The sequence below is a fragment of the Lutra lutra genome, chromosome 5, assembly GCF_902655055.1.
Source record: "Lutra lutra chromosome 5, mLutLut1.2, whole genome shotgun sequence".
Lineage (NCBI taxonomy): Eukaryota > Metazoa > Chordata > Mammalia > Carnivora > Mustelidae > Lutra > Lutra lutra.
This window is the reverse complement of record NC_062282.1, coordinates 67,283,960-67,304,197: the sequence shown is the minus strand read 5'-3', so window position 1 is coordinate 67,304,197 and position 20,238 is coordinate 67,283,960. Positions and strand designations below refer to the sequence as shown.

At 42.4% G+C, this 20,238-nt stretch overlaps 1 protein-coding gene across 4 annotated transcripts in view; it reads right to left on the bottom strand.

Moving 5' to 3' along the window:
• Positions 1-20,238, bottom strand: part of MEGF10 (multiple EGF like domains 10) — a 218,576-nt gene that overhangs the window by 18,103 nt on the left and 180,235 nt on the right. For all 4 annotated transcript variants that reach the window (XM_047729949.1, XM_047729948.1, XM_047729950.1 and 1 more), the window contains 4 exons: positions 5,315-5,461; positions 3,793-3,927; positions 3,132-3,260; positions 1,287-1,415 (listed from right to left, as the gene is read on the bottom strand). In XM_047729949.1, the coding sequence (XP_047585905.1) occupies positions 1,287-1,415; positions 3,132-3,260; positions 3,793-3,927; positions 5,315-5,461 (540 nt within the window). The remainder of the gene's footprint in view (positions 1-1,286; positions 1,416-3,131; positions 3,261-3,792; positions 3,928-5,314; positions 5,462-20,238) is intronic.

The following is a 20,238-nucleotide window of genomic DNA, read 5'->3' as shown; positions in this document are numbered from 1 at the left end:
TCAACAAGAAATGCCTAATTTCTGACCCATCTTTCCTTCTCAGCTCATTTCTGTGACTTAAAATTCTTTTACTATTAAAAATGTTTTAAAAGAATAAACTATACATTTTTATTAATAATAACCATAATTTGTGCTTTCCTGTCTTGTTTCCTTCATTCATTTGAAGGCAAGAGGGTAGAGAAGAGTCTTTTTTCCCCCTACAGTGCTGTGGAGTACTTTGCACAGTCTAGGCTAGGAGGGCAAAAACCTCATACAAGAAGAAACAATTAGGACACTATGGGATATAAAATGGAAAAAAGAACTAGTGGCTCTTAGAGCAGCCTGGCAGCACCATGTGGAAAGTTGTCAGAAATGTGAATTCTCAGGTTCCATCCCAGCCCCGGTGACTCAGGCACTCTGGGAGTGGGGCCAGCCGCCTGTGTGTATTAAGCCCCCTGGTGATTCCGAAACTCACTTAAGGCAACCTTCTCCGAGAACATGCGTTATGTTAGGGAGGGAGGCTTGTGATCTTCACTGCCTTCTGGTCACTGTCACTTACCCTAACCTTTGTGCTGTTGGAATAAATGACAGGGTATACATTCATGGAACCACTACCCCAAAGTGAAGAATTATATAGAACATTTTCATCACTCTCCATGCACCTTCCCAATCAATTGACAGTTTGATTTGTTTTTGATTTTCATATAAAAGGAATCACATGCTGGGCACCTGGGTGGCTCAGTGGGTTAAAGCCTCTGCCTTCAGCTCAGGTCATGATCCCAGGGTCCTGGGATCAAGCCCTGCATCTGGCTCCCTGCTCAGCGAGGAGCCTGCTTCTCCCTTTCCCACTTCCCCTGCTTGTGTTCCCTCTCTCGCTGTGTCTCTCTCTGTCAAATAAATAAATAAAATGAAACAATAAATAAATAAAGGATCACATGGTAAAAACAGTAGATGTATGTGTATACATATATACATGTATACTTACAGACATGAACATGTATGTACAAACGATAGGGAGCTGGGTGCCTATAAACAGGGTCTGGTTGAAGGAGAGTTGGGAAAGGAGCCGCACATCACATCCAGCAATGCTCCATCCTGACACAACATATGCAGACAGAAAACCTGGACCTTGACAGCATCTAAACACACAGAAACATTCAAACGTCTAGTGGTCATCAGGGCAAGACCCTCCAACTGCAGGAGTCCCAGCTGAGCTCAGCTCAGGTGCGCAGAGGGTGAGCTGGCATCCTCCTTGGGCGTGGCTCCGCCGCCCCCCGCCCCAGAGCCTCAGAAGGCCGGTTGCTTACTCTGGGTGCAGTAGAGACCCGTCCAGCCAGGCGTGCATTTACATTCGCCGTCGTAGGCGCTGCAGAAGGCCCCGTTGTGGCAGTTGCACGTGTGGATGCAGTTTGGGCCCCAGTGTGCAGGTGGACAAGCTGAAACCACAGCACACAGGGAGAGTTCCGTTAGAGCCTGGGGGTCAGTGCCCGGCAGAGAGAGCGCAGTCCTCCCATCCCATCTCCTAGAGTGCGGGATGTTAGCAGTGTGCGTCAGGACTCAGCAAGCATGGTGCCCCAGATCTGCCTGATGCCCAGAGGGCAAGGCTGACCGCAACAGCAACCATCACAACGGACACTGTATTCATGGGCTGACCGCACAGTAAGGTGGGCAGAGCAACAATCATCTTGAGAGCACAGATTTAATTCCTTAACAAATAAATGCATATTGGGCTCTTATGCACCCAGTACTGTTCTAGACACAGAAGAGATAGCAGAGGACAAGACAAGGCCCAGACCACCCTCTGAAACCTTATGTTTTAGTAGGGGAGGCAGGCAGGCCAATGAACCAACCAACCAACCAACCAGCCAGCCAGTCAACAGAGAAAACAGTGGCAACAAGTTCTATGAGAAAAAAAATAAAATAGGGTAACGAGGGAAGAATGACCAGAGCTACTCCTTCAGGGAAGGCTTCTCTGAGGAGAGGACATTTAAGCATAGGTCAGATAGGGTAATGATGGGACTTGAGAGAAACTAAGGGACCCAGTGTCAATAAGTCATGAACTTACCCCTCTACTCACTCTAGTGAGAGATTTGTTTTTAAACTGTATAATTTAAGGTTTCAATTATATGTAAGCATCGGTTTATTCATAAAAACTCTTAACTGGATGATGCAGAAATAATAAAACAGAATCATTGGGGGTCACCGACCAATGAAGAGCAGTAAGAACTTCAGATAAAGTGTCTATGAAATTGTATAACATTATGGGGTAAAATGATTTGACTTACCAAAAACAAAGCCCACAAAACCCGTTTTTGTTTATACTAATGCTTCAAGAAAATAACTGCTTAAAATGAGGACCACCATTATGGGGCGCCTGGGTGGCTCAGTGAGTTAAAGCTTCTGCCTTTGGCTCAGGTCATGATCCCAGGGTCCCTCAGCAGGGAGCCTGCTTCCCCTCCCCCCTTTCTGCCTGCCTCTCTGCCTGTTTGTGATCTCTGTCTCTCTGTCACATAAATAAATAAAAATCTTAAAAAAAAAATGAGGCCCTCCATTGGATCTACATGAGACAATGGATGTTAGCTGAGGCCACTGTGGTGATCATTTCATGATACAGACACATCAAACCATCAAGTTGTATGCCTTAAGCTTATTCAGTGATGTATGTCAATTACTTCTCAATAAAACTGGAGGGGAAAAAAAGGAGGACCATGTAGAATTTATATTTGGTTATCCAGTAGGGAATATGGCCCAATAAAAATAATATGTCTGAAGTAATTTTACAAAATAGAAAAAAATCTCCCATGATTATGTGCATCATTTTTGCCCAAGAACAAGGAAAAATAAATAGCTGGAACTTGAGGCCTGATACAAAACTGAGAATGAACTTTCTGAGTACAATACCCTCATTTCATAGACAAAGAAGCACTGAAAAGTGAATAAGCAAAATGTTACCTATTTAGATTCTTTCTAAGACATCATTTGGATTTAACATTGCATAGAGCTCTTAATGGGGAATAAAGCCACTTAAAATTAAAATAAGGTATATTATAATTATTCATATATTATTTCCTGATTATAGAAACCCTCATACTTCCATCCTAAGGAATGTGGAAACAAACAGATACACATGGTTGTTCTCAAACAAGACTCACGTTGAGAGCAGTCACTGCCAATCCAACCTGGGTAACACTGACAAGATCGGTCAATGGGGTTACAGGTTCCGTTGTTGGTACAGGTACAAACTCCAGCACAGTTTTTCCCAAATCTGCCACTGGGACACACTGTGAATAAGTTACAGGGTCAGTAATGCACAATTACATCTCAGTTCATGGAACTCCAGTCTTGGGGCAGGAAACGACTTTGAAGGTCATCCACCCAGCTTCCCATTTCCTGCCTGCCTCCACTCAACAGCATCCCTCATCTTGAATGGGCTCATTTTAAGCAGATACATGAAGCCAAAGATTCTTAGGAAGGCATCCCAAACCAGGAGACATCATCACATTTCTAGAAATCTGACTTCATGGCTGCACACTCAGGGAGCCAAAACCCTTCTTCCCTCTGTTGATTTTTCACGGGAGGCTGTTTCCAGTTAATACCAAAGAGTTGCACAGCTCAGAGAATAAAGAGATTCTGCCGAAGCAGGAAGCCAGCTTTTCAGAAGTTCCTAGTCATATCTGCAGAAGTTACAGACACAGCGCACCAGAAGGGATGGGGAGCTGAGAGCGGAAAATATGTACTCGGGCTCCCCCAAGAGCAGACTGTATGTGGTTCGCCCACCACTGCACGCCTCTCTGAAACACTTGCACACCTTACCTTCATTGCAGAGGGCACCTGTGAAGCCAGGCAGGCAGTCACAGAGGCCCGTGATGTGGTGACATGGCCCACTGCTGTGCACACACTGTGGGCATGTTTGGCTGCAGCGATGCCCATAGAAACCAGGGGAACAGACTGAAAATAGATCAGAAATCAACAGTTATCATTCCTGGGATGTGTGTCTCAAATTCCACATCAGCCTCCAGTTCCAGTTAGGGGTAAAAAAAATTTTTTTTTAAACAATATTGAGAATTTTCCAAGTATAAAATCACCACCATGGAAGGAAGAAGGGTTTTCTTTAATAATGAAAAGAAACTGCTAGACTGGATTGCTTGAGGGCAGGCAAATGTCTCCGTCCTCTCAATTTTCTCATTTATGGTCCTACTTAACTTGAGGCATGACACAGAATGGAGGCTTGAAGAATTTTTGTTGAAGAAACAAATGAAAGGAAACTCAATTCTAAAATACCCCCAAAATACTCTCAAGCCATGTGTCAATCCTTTATTCTTTAAGAGTAATTACTGGCAATAAATAGATCTCCGGTCTGCATTTATCTATCTATCTATCTATCTATCTATTTTAAAGATTTTATTTATTTGACAGAAAGAGATCACAAGTAGGCAGAGAGGCAGGCAGAGAGAGAGGGGGAAGCAGGCTCCCCGCTGAGCAGAGAGCCTGATGCAGGGCTCGATCCCAGGACTCTGGGATCATGACCCAACCTGAAGGCAGAGGCTTTAACCCACTAAGCCACCCAGGCGTCCCTCCAGTCTGCGTTGAAAGGATTGTTCCTCCTCAACGTGATCCAGGTAAATGATGGTGATTGAAAAGGGAGCAAGCAAAAAAATGCTACATAACTAAGTCCTTCTCAAGACATTCCTTGAATTTAAATACAGGATGAATGCGAAGAGCGAAGGAAAAAAAAGTCATTTAAAAAGTAGAATAAGGTATCTTAAAGTCATATACGCTTTTCTTGATTACATTTACTAAAAAATTTAGTAAAATCCTTCCTAACTTCAAGTCCTATTGACCTATGTCAACAGCCCCATTTTTAACTCCGCAGTGCTATTTTCCCCAGAGCACTGGCTGTAAGTCTAATAGCACGATGTATGATTTGCCGCTAGGTTTGGCTGATGTTGACTTCTGGTAATTGAGGTAAGGCCAATGCCAAAATTGCTGAATCAAATATTTACAGGTCAATGGATTTCTGGAACACCATTTGTAAGATTTAAGGCAGGATCGAGAGACGTATCCCAGTGATAATGCCAATGAGGCATTGAAATCATTACTGAGAAGGAATGGCTCTAGCCCCATCTGTTAGGCTCATCCTGAAGGCTGGAACGAATAAAGCTCTTGGGGAGTGCTATCAAGGACAGCCCTTTGAGAAACAGGGAGACCTAGTATCTCTCCTCTCCCTCCCCTCGAATGAAACAGAATGTCACCATGCGCTGAGAGGTAGGACAGGAGCCACAACTCCTGGGGACTAAGAAAGGAAGGCAGACATTGCCCCTCATGAGACACTTACTTCTCTGACAAGTGGTGCCTCGGAACCCCGGCGCACACTCACAGATGCCGTCGTCTGGGGAGCACGAAGCCCCATTTTTACAGTAGCAAGGCAGAGAGCAGTTGGGGCCCCAGCGCCCCTCAGCACACACGCTGTCACAGTGGACACCTGAAACAACACACAGGCTGAGTGAGAGGCAGGGTGGACAGGTGCCTCGGGGATGCAAAGTCCAGGACAAGGAGCATGGTCATGGTCTCCAAGCTTAGTGATCCAGGCAACCATAAGCGGGCATGGCGTAGGGTTTAAAATTCACTTACCTACATCAGTACATCATCATATTGCATAATCATTCATTGTGTCACCATAACATTAAAATAATCCCAGGATGATTTTCTATGGAGTCATAAAAGAGCAGGAATAAAACACCTTTGTTATACTGGTTTTCCTCTTTAAGGAGGACGGAACAAATGGGAAGCCCAAGAGTTCTATTAAAAGCAAAATTTATCAAAAATATTTTATCATTGAAAACCTCGTCCCCCGCCTTATTCCTCATCTTTACAGAGAAATGAACAAAGAGTAAAAAGAGAAAGAGAAGTAAAACAGTAGTTAAATTGTTTTACATTAAGAGAACCTTCCCCCTGGAGCAGACACAATCTTAAAACATTTTGATGATACATTGCACAGGATGGAAAGATACGCTCATCTGTGCCACTAAATTCCTCTTTAAAATTTAACCTTACACCAGGCAGGTAAAGGCAGAATATCACAACTGATGCTATTTATAGCTGTTGTCTAAGTTATTGGTTATTAGGATACTATATGTAGGTTTTTAACTCTCACCCTGGGAACAGAAACTCTAGAGCTGCTCATGAATGAACAAATGCCTAAAGAAAAAACAAAGGGGGTGGGTACCAAAGTCCCCAAAATAAAAATAAAACCAGTTTTTTTTTTTTGAGGTAAATAGAAGTCTCTTTGGTATGTTTGTCTTTGAAATACAACAGGCACCTCTTTCTTGTAAGTCAGAATTCTCCGCAATTCAAAGACATGTTCTCTGCATTGAGAAGCAATGAGTTATAATTAGTAGTGAACCAGCGACGGCTGGCTTGAGACCAAGGGAAAACACAGGAAAAACAAGCACGTACACACTCAGGGACTCCAGAACGCTGTTAATACCCAGCGCCAAGGAAGCTGAGAAAGGCATGTTTTGTATTACAGTTTTTGCTTCTGTGGCCCAAACCTTAAAACAGGTGCAGCCCCAAACCACAATGTGAACATGGCTAATTGGTACACAGTCATTTCTGCCGAGCCATAACTCCGCTTTGGTTCCCGTTTCTCTCCTTCCAAAAGTCTCCCCCTTAGTAAAGGCTGCTAAGTAGTCATGAAAGCGTACAGACCTCATTGTGTCTAGCTTGACCCAACAATAGATGATTATTTGAGCTTGCACTGCGGGCTGAAGGAGATCAGACCTGTTATAAGCTGACCAGGGTTTCGGGGTTCCTATAGAATAAAATACAGAATTTGGGCCCATTGTGATTTTTTCCCCTTGAGTTCACGAACATATGATCTTTTTTTATTTCCCTAAAAACCTCTTTTGAAAAGCTAAGGTGGAATGACATGCAAATGCTCTGCTCACCAAATGTGATTCACCAGCTATAGGGTTGTATCTGGTGTTTTGGCTGACGAGGCAAAGCATCAAATCTACTGAGGAATAAACCACTTCAAAAGGAGGCTGCAAAACTAAATTTTGTTTTGTGAGTCTGAAGGACGTATCAACAAGGGTAACCTGTTACAGGCCTCAGTCTGTTCAAATTCAGGTCCTAAGATCTGACCATAATCCAGAACTCCTATTTAATGGCAGCCAGGATGGGGACACCCACTTCACAGATACTCAAACAACCGTGACCGTTTGGGTTTGGAGCCACTCATGCAAATCCCAGTTAGGATTTTTGAGATGCGGAAGCTGAGTTAATCTGAAAATCATCCTGAAAATGAGTCCTCATTTTTGGCACATTTTTGTGGGGTGGGAGCTTGAGGAAGGGGGGGATTTAGCCATTCATGGTGATTTGGTTCATCAGCTTCTTGTCAAATCTCTCCTTCATATCCAATAAATACAGTGAAGCTGGAATGGAGCACACTTTAGGTCAAAATTATCTGCCACTTTTTTACATTCTAGATTATCATAATTTGTATATGACTTAGCACATTCTCAATCAGAGCATGTTAAGAGAAAATGACTACAGGGCAGATTGGCAAATCTGAATAAAGTGATCCTTTATTTCATATCTGACTTGTCTTCCCTAATAGGTTTGTCCAGCTGGATAACATAACCATCTGTCATAATCAACTTTATCGAGGTAATTTTCATAGAGCAGCAGGGCCCACGATATAGCAAAGAGATCCATTACAATGATACGCTTGTTTCACATGATTTACCCATGATTTCATTTCCAGAGAATCACAGGGAATTCTAGAGATCATCTGTCAAATCTTCTGTCTCCAAATGTATAAGCATATTTCAACAGAACTTAGCTTACTTTTTAAAAACCTTTATTTCAGGATTGCAAATAAGTCTTTCCTTAAAAAGTAAATTATAATAATTCTATTACCAACTTACCCTAAAAATCAATCCCTTGGGGTGCCTAGGTGGCTAAGTGGGTTAAAGCCTCTGCCTTCAGCTTGAGTCATGATCCCAGCCAGGGTCCTGGGATGGAGCCCCATGTCACGCTCTCTGCTCAGCAGGGAGCCTGTTTCCTCCTCTCTCTCTCTGCCTGCCTCTCTGCCTACTTGTGATCTCTATCTGTCAAATAAATAAATAAAATCTTTAAAAAAAATCAATCCCTTTTCTTTTTCTTTACCATTGGTAAAAATAAATCATCATTTTTCAGATATTAATGCTTAATCTATTTATAGACTTTGTATATTTGAAGCTGCATTTTTTCCTCTTGCTGTCCCATTTCCTCCCTTTGTTACTCATCCTCTTTAGAGCTCTGTGCCCTCCTGTTATCTTTCCCTTCATCTTATAGTCAAGAAAAGATAAATTGATTATTGTTGAGTTGTTACCTTCTCCAGAGAACACTTATATTTTAAGGGAATATACATGTAAGGAGTCTAAGAAATAAATCTCGAATTGTGAAATATCTATCAAGCAGTGAGGCTCACAGAGGAGGTAACTGGGTAAGTTCTTCTCTAGGTTACACTAGGTATATGGCTACTGATGTGACTTCTGTATTAAGGTATTCCTGCAGTAAATTTTTTTTCAGGATAGGGAATTCTAAGTTTGCATTAACCATCTTTTTTTAGTGTGTGTGTTAGTCCTAAATTATTTCCATTGATTTCACCTCAGTCTTTGCAAACTTGGCTGGCATTCTACAAGACATTTTTTTGTTTCCTTTTTTAATCAAAGGCAGAAAAAAGAATTCAACTTAATCAACATTCAAGGGGTCCAGTAAGCTATTGGCTTACTGGTAATGGGTTCTCTAAGAAAGACCTCCAGCTGTAGAATGATAACAGCCCCAGGATAGCACCGTTAACACTGTCTGGGGAATCACAGTCAGAAAAGGAAATAGCTTCAGAAAAGGAAATAGCTTGTGAAGGTGGACAAGGGTTCCAAGCTAATGGAATGGTGTGTACAAGACCTGAAAGTCCAAGGAAGTACCCAAAGTTGAGGACAGCCAACACTGGGGTTGGAAAAAATGGGAAGGTCTCTGGGAAGCCAGTTCGTGGCATGCAGAGAAAGCCAAGAACGCCATGCTGTGGAGTGTGAGCTTCTCCCTTGGGGGTGACAGGGACAAAATAGACAATTAAGTAGGAGAAGCACATAATTAAATTTGTGGTTGGCAGGAGGGCAGAAGACAGTATGAGGAAGATGAGCCTGGAAGAGAGAAGGCCTGTGTCAGGTGGCTGTTGTAGGTCACACAGGTTAAAAAAAAAAAAAGATATACATGACAAGGTCTTAAACTCAGTCATTGGCAGTTGGAATCCAGGGAGGATAAATTCCAGAGAAACATAAGAGAAAATGGGGATGAAATATCTGTACCTGCCCCCCACCCCATATTCCACACAGGGCAATGAATGAATTCTGGCAGCTCCCTGAAAGTGAGATGGGGATTTTGCTCCCTACAGTGTTAAAGACGTTATTAAAGATGGTGTTAAAGATTTGTTGAATGCATCAATAAGCAGAGTCCCTCTTTCCACCGTGATATTCAGAACCATTTTCCAAGTGGATGGAGCAACCATATAATTCTCTCTTTCCCGAAAGAAGTGATGAGAAGCATAAGCAAACCAAGAAACCCAGCGTATTTCTATTCTGTGTGCCTAAAATGATGACCTTTCCCAACTGAGGGGGTGGAAGTGTCTGCCTTGCTGATTTTGGAGAAGACAGACCTTCATGAGCTCAGGTCTGTGGTCTGTGTTTTTTAATGTTAGCCCAGATTAGAAAGCAGAAGAATTATGGAGGCATCTTGAAGAAATTCTTTTGGAAGGTTTACTAAAGAACAGATAAAGGCTCTAATAGGAATTACTTCATGAAGCAACTCCCTAAGGTATTTGGAAGAGGGGACAAAATGGGAAAGGGGGATTTTTAAATTTGCAGAAATCTCTGGTTCAATGGAAGCATTTTTTTCCTGATAAACGTTCTAACGCTGATAAGGCGATCTGTGAGGGACTGTTTTTGCCAGGACCAAGGACAAAGAGCTCTTTGATAGCCTTCCCAAGTTGCTAGGCAATGGCTGAATGATCATGATAAACTTCAGCTAAGCAGCTCTAAAGAAATGTTCGTGCATTTCATGCCTGATGCATTATGCCGGCAGCCTCAGTGTGAAACCAGCATTCACTAGGCATTTGTGATCGCATGAATGCAGTAAAAGAAATCATCTGGGGTGTCAGTACTTCTCCCTCTCAGAGATAGAACCCAAACTCCTCATCTTGCTAATTGTTCATATTCCTTCTGCCAGCACTTCAACCTTTGGGGGCATTAGTGAACGAAGGACATGATTTCAATTCAGTGTCTGGTTCCTGAGCAACAAGCTATGAAACACGTATTAGAATGAAGGGAGAGATTTGTTAATAATCACTGGGCTTGATGATTATAGAAGAGACGGACCACAGTATAGAGTCATAAGACTTTTTCTGCTTTCCTAATCCTCTTGCTAACAAAGCGGCCACTTACTGTTGGCGTAGAGACATTATTCACTGGCGTCTCCACCGGTGCCCATGCAGGGTCGGCCCGAGAGGACGTGAACTTCTGCAGGCTGGGGGCTGGCAATGCTTCCCCCTCGTGTTCCCAGTACCACCCAGCACTGTGGCTGCGCACAACTCAAGAGACACTAGACAAAGTCTTGCTAAATTGTTCTATTTGGATGCGTGAATTTTAAAGGTGGATTTTTTAAAAAAAGGATCTGCTTTCTAGGGATGAACAAGTTGAAAAAACATCTTGAAAATTCCTAGAAAGCATCGATGTTTGCATTTGCAGCTGCAAGACAAAAGCACCAGAGAGCATGACCTGCCTCACCCTGGATCCCCGGATAAAAGCAAACAGGACAGACTGCTAGACAGATGGGGAACTCGGGGAGCTTTGGCTGTTTCTACAGCCTTTCTTTTCAGAACACAAGCCCCTTCCTCCACCGTCACCTCAGGGACCCCACATTCTGCTTTTGCAGAACTCTCTCCCCACAAAATCACATAGATCTACAAGGGTTCCTGCATGAATGCTGTCCACCCTTCAATGCCCTGGTTGATTGGGTGCATGCACGTTAATTAAAGCTCTTTTGCACCTGAATTTGGACTTTTATGTTACTGCACAATGAAACGTAGTTTCCCCCCTTACTATAACAACTCAGGTGTTATTAAGCCACATGAGAGATCACTTTGGGACAGATCAGTACCTATGGTAGCAGTTCACTTGTTCACCTGGTCCTATTTGGAGTATTTGGGGAAATGCACAGAGGGGGCCATCCTTTGGGAGAGGGGCTGGGACCACTACAGGCCTAGCTGTGCTTGCTGGGAAGAGCCAAAAAGCTGGGCTCACGGTGCCTGGATGGCTCAGTGGGTTAAGCCTGTACCTTCAGCTCAGGTCATGATCTCAAGGTCCTGGGATCGAGCCCCACATTGGGTTCTCTGTTCAGTGGAGACCCTGCTTCCTCCCCTCTCTCTCTACCTGCCTCTCTGCCTACTTGAGATCTCTCTCTGTCAAATAAATAAATAAATTCTTAAGGAAAAAGAAAAAAAAAAAAGAAAGAAAAGAAAAGAAAAGCTGGGCTCTTCTCAGAAACTTTCCTCCTTCTAACACACTCCTCCTGGCCAGACTCAGAATCACCCCACCTCTCCTGCTATTCTTCTTGCCCCTGCTACCCTCATCCATGGTTGCTAGTTCCTCTCCTTTCACCACCATTCCTAGAGGTTGATTTGGTGTTCTAATCTCTTTTCTCTTAGTTTAGTATTTAACTCCCCCCTCCCCACCCCTGGTATGAGTGTATCCCTAAGCCACTGGTTACAAGGCTTCTGTCACAGAAATGCTCCCTGGGACCCCTCCACCTCTTCAATAGTGAGAGTAAAAAGGCATAGCAGAGGCCAGTCTACAGACTGGTAACTACGTCCATGCACAGGTCACCAGTGCAGCTTTTGAAATGACAAATGAGGCCACCATGTAAAGTTGTGCAGGCTGTATACTGCACAAGAGCCCTGAGCCGTAGAGCAAAGGGAAGACGAAATCCAGCTTGCCCTTGACCTGCCAAGAAGTGCAACCTGAAAGATTTCCAAATCTTCTGCAAATTTGTACAAAAGGTGCTTTATGGGCTGGCAATGGCTCCATCCCCCTCCTCACTCACTCTCCAGGTTGTCATTCAGTAGGTGTGAGGTGGAGACGGGGAACACACAAGTTAAAAATATTCCCAGGTGACAGTGATCTTAGCCAGGGCTGGGAACCAGGCTGGAGATGACCTATGTCCCCACACAGCTGGGATAAAATCTTGATTAGCTCTCACGCTCAGTGAAGAGGTGTTCTGGCTGGCTGAAGTCAAGGCAGAAAGGAAGAAAAAACGTCAGCATATTTCTACTGTTTTGGGAAAATATTTATAAAGCATATTACCTCACTACTCTGGAAATACACATTCACACACACACACACACAACTAATTACATTTCATTGACATCTGGGACTTTAGAATAATCATTTTGAAAAGCCAGTCTCATTCTATAGCAGTGTGCATGTGTGTGCGTGTGTGTGCCTGTGTACATGCACGTGTGGGCTCATGTGTACGTGGGGAGAGGTGTGGGAGAAGGCATCCAGGACGCAGCCTATATTTTGGATGGCGTTTCATTTTCCTGCCCATTTTTTTAAACTGCAATCTGCCTCTTTTTGAGAAAATAGTCGAATGGCTAAAAATAGCTATGTAGTAAGGTTTTAAATAACTATATATAATAAAAGTGCCCGTCTTTTTTTAATGGTACATTTCTTTTGGAAATAGTGACTGGGATATCAGAGGCAACTTTTGCTTTGGGTAATCTGTATGGCAGTACCTTTTGAAAACCTGTTTTAGAACCAGGTAAAATGGAACGGTCGATGATAGAAATAGAGTCTCAGTTCCTTTAGGAGAGCATGACAGTCCAACGTCAGAAAAGAGGGTAAAGTCAGGAGGAGTGGTGGATGAGCCCCACAGTGAGAAAGCAAGCTGATTTCCTTAGTGTATCAGGTTAGCAGATGATTTCCTCAGTTGAGGTGTGTCATTTTCTTTTCAAAGATTTTATTTATCCATTTGAGAGAGAGAGAGTAAGAGAGAGCATGAGAGGGAAGAAGGTCAGAGGGAGAAGCAGACTTCCCGTGGAGCTGGGGGCCCAATGTAGGACTCAATCCTGGGACTCCAGGATCATGACCTGAGCAGAAGGCAGTTGATTAACCAACTGAGCCACCCAGGTGCTGGAGGTGTGCCATTTTCTTTGTAAAGAGGAATAAAGCTCTCCCCACCCTTATCTCTGGCTCTAAAAACAGAGGTCTGATGAGTATCCCCCACCACACTGTCCTCCATGACCTTGCATTGTTGGTGACCCTGTGCCTTCTTATTGATTTGTCAAGGGAAGAGTCCTGTTAGACTCTTGTTGTTAGACTACACCAAAACCTCACTGTTACCCCCAAAGTATCCAGTGATACCGCACATTTGAGCTACAGCACTCTCAGCAACAGGAAGGAGAGGAAACAGGATCATTGACTTTCCCAGACTCATGTTATTTATCCGTCCTGGCATCTGGTATCCAAATGCAAAGCCAAGGCTTTCTTTATGTGGAGAAAGATTCTTCTGAGGTACTTCCTCAAAAACAAGTTCGTTGATGAAAAATTATGAGTCTATCCAGTGTTGACAATGAAATGGCACTCTATGTAAATAACACAGTCCCCTCTTCTTTCCTCTTGGGAAAATGAACCAGTTCTTGGTCCAGTTGGTGGGGGGCTTTTTGGAATGTTCGTAACCTTCTTCTCCTTGATGTACGTTTGCATATACCTAGTGTGTACTGTGAATGTGGGGAATGATTTCTCTTTAAAAAATTCTTGGGGTGGTCTTTGGCCCTCAGAGATCAACAGCCTCCAGAGAAATGAGACAATGGGGCCATGAAGCAAAGAGACAGGGGGCTGATAAGTAAAGAGCAGCTTGAAGCAGCAGAGTGTCTTCCCCTTTGGAGAAGCAGACCAGTCACAGATGGACAGAGTATTACAAGATTATGCTGTGTGACAAAGTCACTGCATTCCCGCAGGAGCTCCATAGGTCTAAGGCCAGATGGGGTAATTTGTCTTACCCCACGACCCAGACTGTGGAATGCAACAAACACATTTTCTGGCTGGCTTTAGGCCAAATCATATCTCCTGCTTTTCTCATGTAGACGCGAGTATGCCTTTCACAGTCTGGCTCTAAATCATCAAAGCAGGTAGATACTGGAGCAGTGACTGGTGTGTTCAGGAACACCTCACATTTCCTCTGTATTCATAAAACAAAAGGAGATTTGGTGGAGTGTGGTCCAAAACAAATGATAGGGCTTCTCTGTTAGAAAAGTTCTGAATTTGCCAGGGGGTTCAAAATGCCTTCACTTCATTGTGATGACGGAGAATTTAGTACTGGTCATTTTATTTGAGGAGTTCAAGCATGCTAGGGAAGTCACAAAATCTGGTTTACTCTTAGTGTGATGCAGTTTTAACATTTAGTAACTGAGAGCCACATGGAAACATGGGGAGGTGGAATTTCACACTGTGAGGTCAGAGTTATCTTAGCTTTTGCAGGTCAAGGAGAAACTGGAGGGCAGAAGAGTTCTTGTGTCTATGGGTAACTCCTATTGACAGGAAATAAAGTCCATTACCCCAGCCTTGGTTTGCTTCCCCAGGTAGCTCTCAGACACAGGAAATCAAGCACATGACAGTTCATCTCAGTTTACTCCTGTCAGAAGCCAAAGCAGCTCTCAACAAATTCTAAAGGACTGAGAGACACAGACAAAGAGGTCACTGATCACATTTTCTGTTCAAAGATCTGAAGACATGTATTGCCAAGTTAGCAGTTATCTCCATATTGATCTACAGACTAATTCCTCATTAAATCCACCTTGCTTCTTCATAAGAATTGATATGTTCACCCTAAAATTCATATAGAAATTCAAGGGACCTGGGATGGCCCAAACAATCTTGAAAAAGAAGACCAAATTGAAGGACTCACACTCCCCATATTTCAAAACTTTCTATAAAGCTATAGTAATCAAAACAGTATGGTACTGGCATAAGGATACGTAACAGAGGAACAGAAGTGAGAGTCCAGACATAAACGCCCTCACACATGTGGTCAGTTGATTTTTTACAAGGGTATCAAGACAATACAGGTGATGCGCAGGAAGGCGAATGAATGATTCTTCTCAGGACATGATGCTGGAACAAATGGAAATCAGTATGTGGAAGAATGAAGTTTGGACACTTATCTCACACCATATATAAAACCAAACTCAAAATGGATCAAAGACCTAAATGTAAAATCTAAAACTATAAAATGCTTAGAAGAATACACAGGTATAAATCTTTGTGACCTTGGACTAGCCAACGGTTTCTTAGGTTTGACACCAAAAACATTAGCAGCAAAAGAAAAAAAACAGATAAACTGAACTCCATCAAAATAAAAACTTATTCTGTGGAAACAGACTCATGAAGAGAATGAAAAAAGTAATATACAGAATGGGAGAAAATATTTGCAAATCATATATCTGATAAGGAACATACATATAAAATACATAAAGAAATACTCCAAGTCAATTATAAAAATACAAAGTGACCCAATTAAAAAATGAGCAAAGTCTATGAGTAGATAGCAGAAATACAGATGGCTGGAAAAAGATATACAGATGGCTGAGCTAAATGCAGTAGATGTTTAACATCGTCCTTTATTAGGGGAATGCAAATAAAAAACTCAATGCAATAACATTTCACACCACTTGAATGGCCAGAATAAAAAAGACAGATAATAAAAATTTTGGATGAGTAGACAGAAACCTCACACATTACTGGTGGGAGTGGAAAACGGTGTAACTGCTTGGGGAAACAGTGTAGCAATTCTTTAAAAGATTAAACTTGGAGGAGTCAAGATGGCGGAGAAGTAGCAGGCTGAGACTACTTCAGGTAGCGGGAGATCAGCTAAATAGCTGATCTAAAGATTGCAAACACCTACAAATCCAACGGGAGATTGAAGAGAAGAAGAACAGCAATTCTAGAAACAGAAAATCAACCACTATCTGAAAGGTAGGACTGGCGGAGAAGTGAATCTAAAGCGACTGGAAGATAGACCGCGGGGGGAGGGGCTGGCTCCCGGCGAGCGGCGGAGCAACGGAGCACAAAATCAGGACTTTTAAAAGTCTGTTCTGCTGAGGGACATCGCTCCAGAGGCTTAACTGGGGTGAAGCCCAGGCAGGGTCAGGGCGGCCTCAGGTCCCACAGGGTCACAGAAGGATCGGGGGTGTCTGAGTGTCGCAGAGCTTACCGGTATTAGAATGGGGAAGCCGGCTACAGAGACAGAGCCGAGGAGTAAGCTCTAAACTCGGGGTTACCTTGAACCGGTCGCAGGCTCGGTCAGCTCGGAGCACGGCTGGAGGCCTGGGTGATGAGAGTAATTGGGCGCTGTTCTTTGAGGGCGCACTGAGGAGTGGGGCCCCAGGCTCTCGGCTCCTCCGGGCCGGAGACTGGGAGGCCGCCATCTTCATTCCCGCCCTCCGGAACTCTACGGAAAGCGCTCAGGGAACAAAAGCTCCCGAAAGCAAACCCGAGCGGATTACTCAGCCCGGCCCCGGGTAAGGGCGGTGCAGCTCCGCCTGGGGCAAAGATGCTTGAGAATCACTACAACAGGCCCCTCCCCCAGAAGATCAACGAGAAACCCAGCCAGGACCAAGTTCACCTACCAAGGAGTGCAGTTCCAATACCAAGGAGAGCGGCGGAATTCCAGAGGAGAAGAAAGCAAAGCATGGAACTCATGGCTTTCTCCCCATGATTCTTTAGCCTTGCAGTTAATTTAATTTTTTTTTCTTTTGCAATTTTTTTTCTCTTCCTCTGCTAAATTTTTTTAACTTTTACCGTTTTCTTTTTTAACGTTTTTTAAAGTTTATCTAATATATATATATTTTTTTTCCTTTTTATATTTTTTATCGGCTTTCTTTTTTTAATAGTTTCTTTTTTTTTTTTTTTTCATTCTGAACCCCTTTTTATCCCCTTTCTCCCCCCTCACGATTTGGGATCTCTTCTGATTTGGCTAAAGCATATTTTCCTGGGGTTGTTGCCACCCTTTTAGTATTTTACTTGCTCCTTCATATACTCTTATCTGGACAAAATGACAAGGCGGAAAAATTCACAACAAAAAAAAGAACAAGAAGCAGTACCAAAGGCTAGGGACCTAATCAATACAGACATTGGTAATATGTCAGATATAGAGTTCAGAATGATGATTCTCAAGGTTCTAGCCGGGCTTGAAAAAGGCATGGAAGATATTAAAGCAACCCTCTCGGGAGATATAAAAGCCCTTTCTGGAGAAATAAAAGAACTAAAATCTAACCAAGTTGAAATCAAAAAAGCTATTAATGAGGTGCAATCAAAAATGGAGGCACTCACTGCTAGGATAAATGAGGCAGAAGAAAGAATGAGCAATATAGAAGACCAAATGACAGAGAATAAAGAAGCTGAGCAAAAGAGGGACAAACAGCTACTGGACCACGAGGGGACAATTCGAGAGATAAGTGACACCATAAGACGAAACAACATTAGAATAATTGGGATTCCAGAAGAAGAGGAAACAGAGAGGGGAGCAGAAGGTATGTTGGAGAGAATTATTGGAGAGAATTTCCCCAATATGGCAAAGGGAACAAGCATCAAAATTCAAGAGGTTCAGAGAACCCCCCTCAAAATCAATAAGAATAGGTCCACACCCCGTCACCTAATAGTAAAATTGACAAGTCTTAGTGACAAAGAAAAGATCCTGAAAGCAGCCCGGGAAAAGAAGTCTGTAACGTACAATGGTAAAAATATTAGATTGGCAGCAGACTTATCCACAGAGACCTGGCAGGCCAGAAAGAGCTGGCATGATATATTCAGAGTACTAAATGAGAAAAACATACAGCCAAGAATACTATATCCAGCTAGGCTATCATTGAAAATAGAAGGAGAGATTAAAAGCTTCCAGGACAAACAAAAACTGAAAGAATTTGCAAATACCAAACCAGCGCTACAGGAAATATTGAAAGGGGTCCTCTAAGCAAAGAGAGACCCTAAAAGTAGTAGATTAGAAAGAAACAGAGACAATATACAATAACAGTCACCTTACAGGCAATACAATGGCACTAAATTCATATCTCTCAATACTTACCCTGAATGTTAATGGGCTAAATGCCCCAATCAAAAGACACAGGGTATCAGAATGGATAAAAAAACAAAACCCATCTATATGTTGCCTACAAGAAACTCATCTTAAACCCGAAGACACCTCCAGGTTTAAAGTGAGGGGGTGGAAAAGAATTTACCATGCTAATGGACATCAGAAGAAAGCAGGAGTGGCAATCCTTATATCAGATCAATTAGATTTTAAGCCAAAGACTATAATAAGAGATGAGGAAGGACACTATATCATACTCAAAGGAACTGTCCAACAAGAAGATCTAACAATTTTAAATATCTATGCCCCTAACGTGGGAGCAGCCAACTATATAAACCAATTAATAACAAAATCAAAGAAACACATCGACAAGAATACAATAATAGTAGGGGATTTTAACACTCCCCTCACTGAAATGGACAGATCATCCAAGCAAAAGATCAACAAGGAAATCAAGGCCTTAAATGACACACTGGACCAGATGGACATCACAGATATATTCAGAACATTTCATCCCAAAGCAACAGAGTACACATTCTTCTCTAGTGCACATGGAACATTCTCCAGAATAGATCACATTCTTGGTCCTAAATCAAGTCTCAACCGGTATCAAAAGATTGGGATCATTCCCTGCATATTTTCAGACCACAATGCTCTAAAGCTAGAACTCAATAACAAGAGGAAATTTGGAAAGAACCCAAATACATGGAGACTAAACAGCATCCTTCTAAAGAATGAATGGGTCAACCAGGAAATTAAAGAAGAATTGAAAAAATGTATGGAAACAAATGATAATGAAAACACAACGGTTCAGAATCTGTGGGACACAACAAAGGCAGTCCTGAGAGGAAAATATATAGCGGTACAAGCCTTTCTCAAGAAACAAGAAAGGTCTCAGGTACACAACCTAACCCTACACCTAAAGGAGCTGGAGAAAGAACAAGAAAGAAACCCTAAACCCAGCAGGAGAAGAGAAATCATAAAGATTAGAGCAGAAATCAATGAAATAGAAACCAAAAAAACAATAGAACAAATCAACGAAACTAGGAGCTGGTTCTTTGAAAGAATTAATAAGATTGATAAACCCCTGGCCAGAATTATCAAAAAGAAAAGAGAAAGGACCCAAATAAATAAAATCATGAATGAAAGAGGAGAGATCACAACGAACACCAAAGAAATACAGACAATTTTAAGAACATACTATGAGCAACTCTACGCCAGCAAATTTGACAATCTGGAAGAAATGGATGCATTCCTAGAGACATATAAACTACCACAACTGAACCAGGAAGAAATAGAAAGCCTCAACAGACCCATAACCAGTAAGGAGATTGAAACAGTCATCAAAAATCTCCAAACAAACAAAAACCCAGGGCCAGACGGCTTCCCGGGGGAATTCTACCAAACATTTAAAGAAGAACTAATTCCTATTCTCCTGAAACTGTTCCAAAAAATAGAAATAGAAGGAAAACTTCCAAACTCATTTTATGAGGCCAGCATCATCTTGATCCCAAAACCAGACAAGGATCCCATCAAAAAAGAGAACTACAGACCAATATCCTTGATGAACACAGATGCAAAAATTCTCGCCAAAATACTAGCCAATAGGATTCAACAGTACATTAAAAGGATTATTCACCACGACCAAGTGGGATTTATTCCAGGGCTGCAAGGTTGGTTCAACATCCGCAAATCAATCAATGTGATACAACACATTAATAAAAGAAAGAACAAGAATCATATGATACTCTCCATAGATGCTGAAAAAGCATTTGACAAAGTCCAGCATCCCTTCCTGATCAAAACTCTTCAAAGTGTAGGGATAGACGGCACATACTTCAATATTATCAAAGCCATCTATGAAAAACCCACTGCAAATATCATTCTCAATGGAGAAAAACTGAAAGCTTTTCCGCTAAGGTCAGGAACACGGCAGGGATGTCCGTTATCACCACTGCTATTCAACATAGTACTAGAAGTCCTAGCCTCAGCAATCAGACAACAAAAGGAAATTAAAGGCATCCAAATCGGCAAAGAAGAAGTCAAACTATCACTCTTTGCAGATGATATGATACTCTA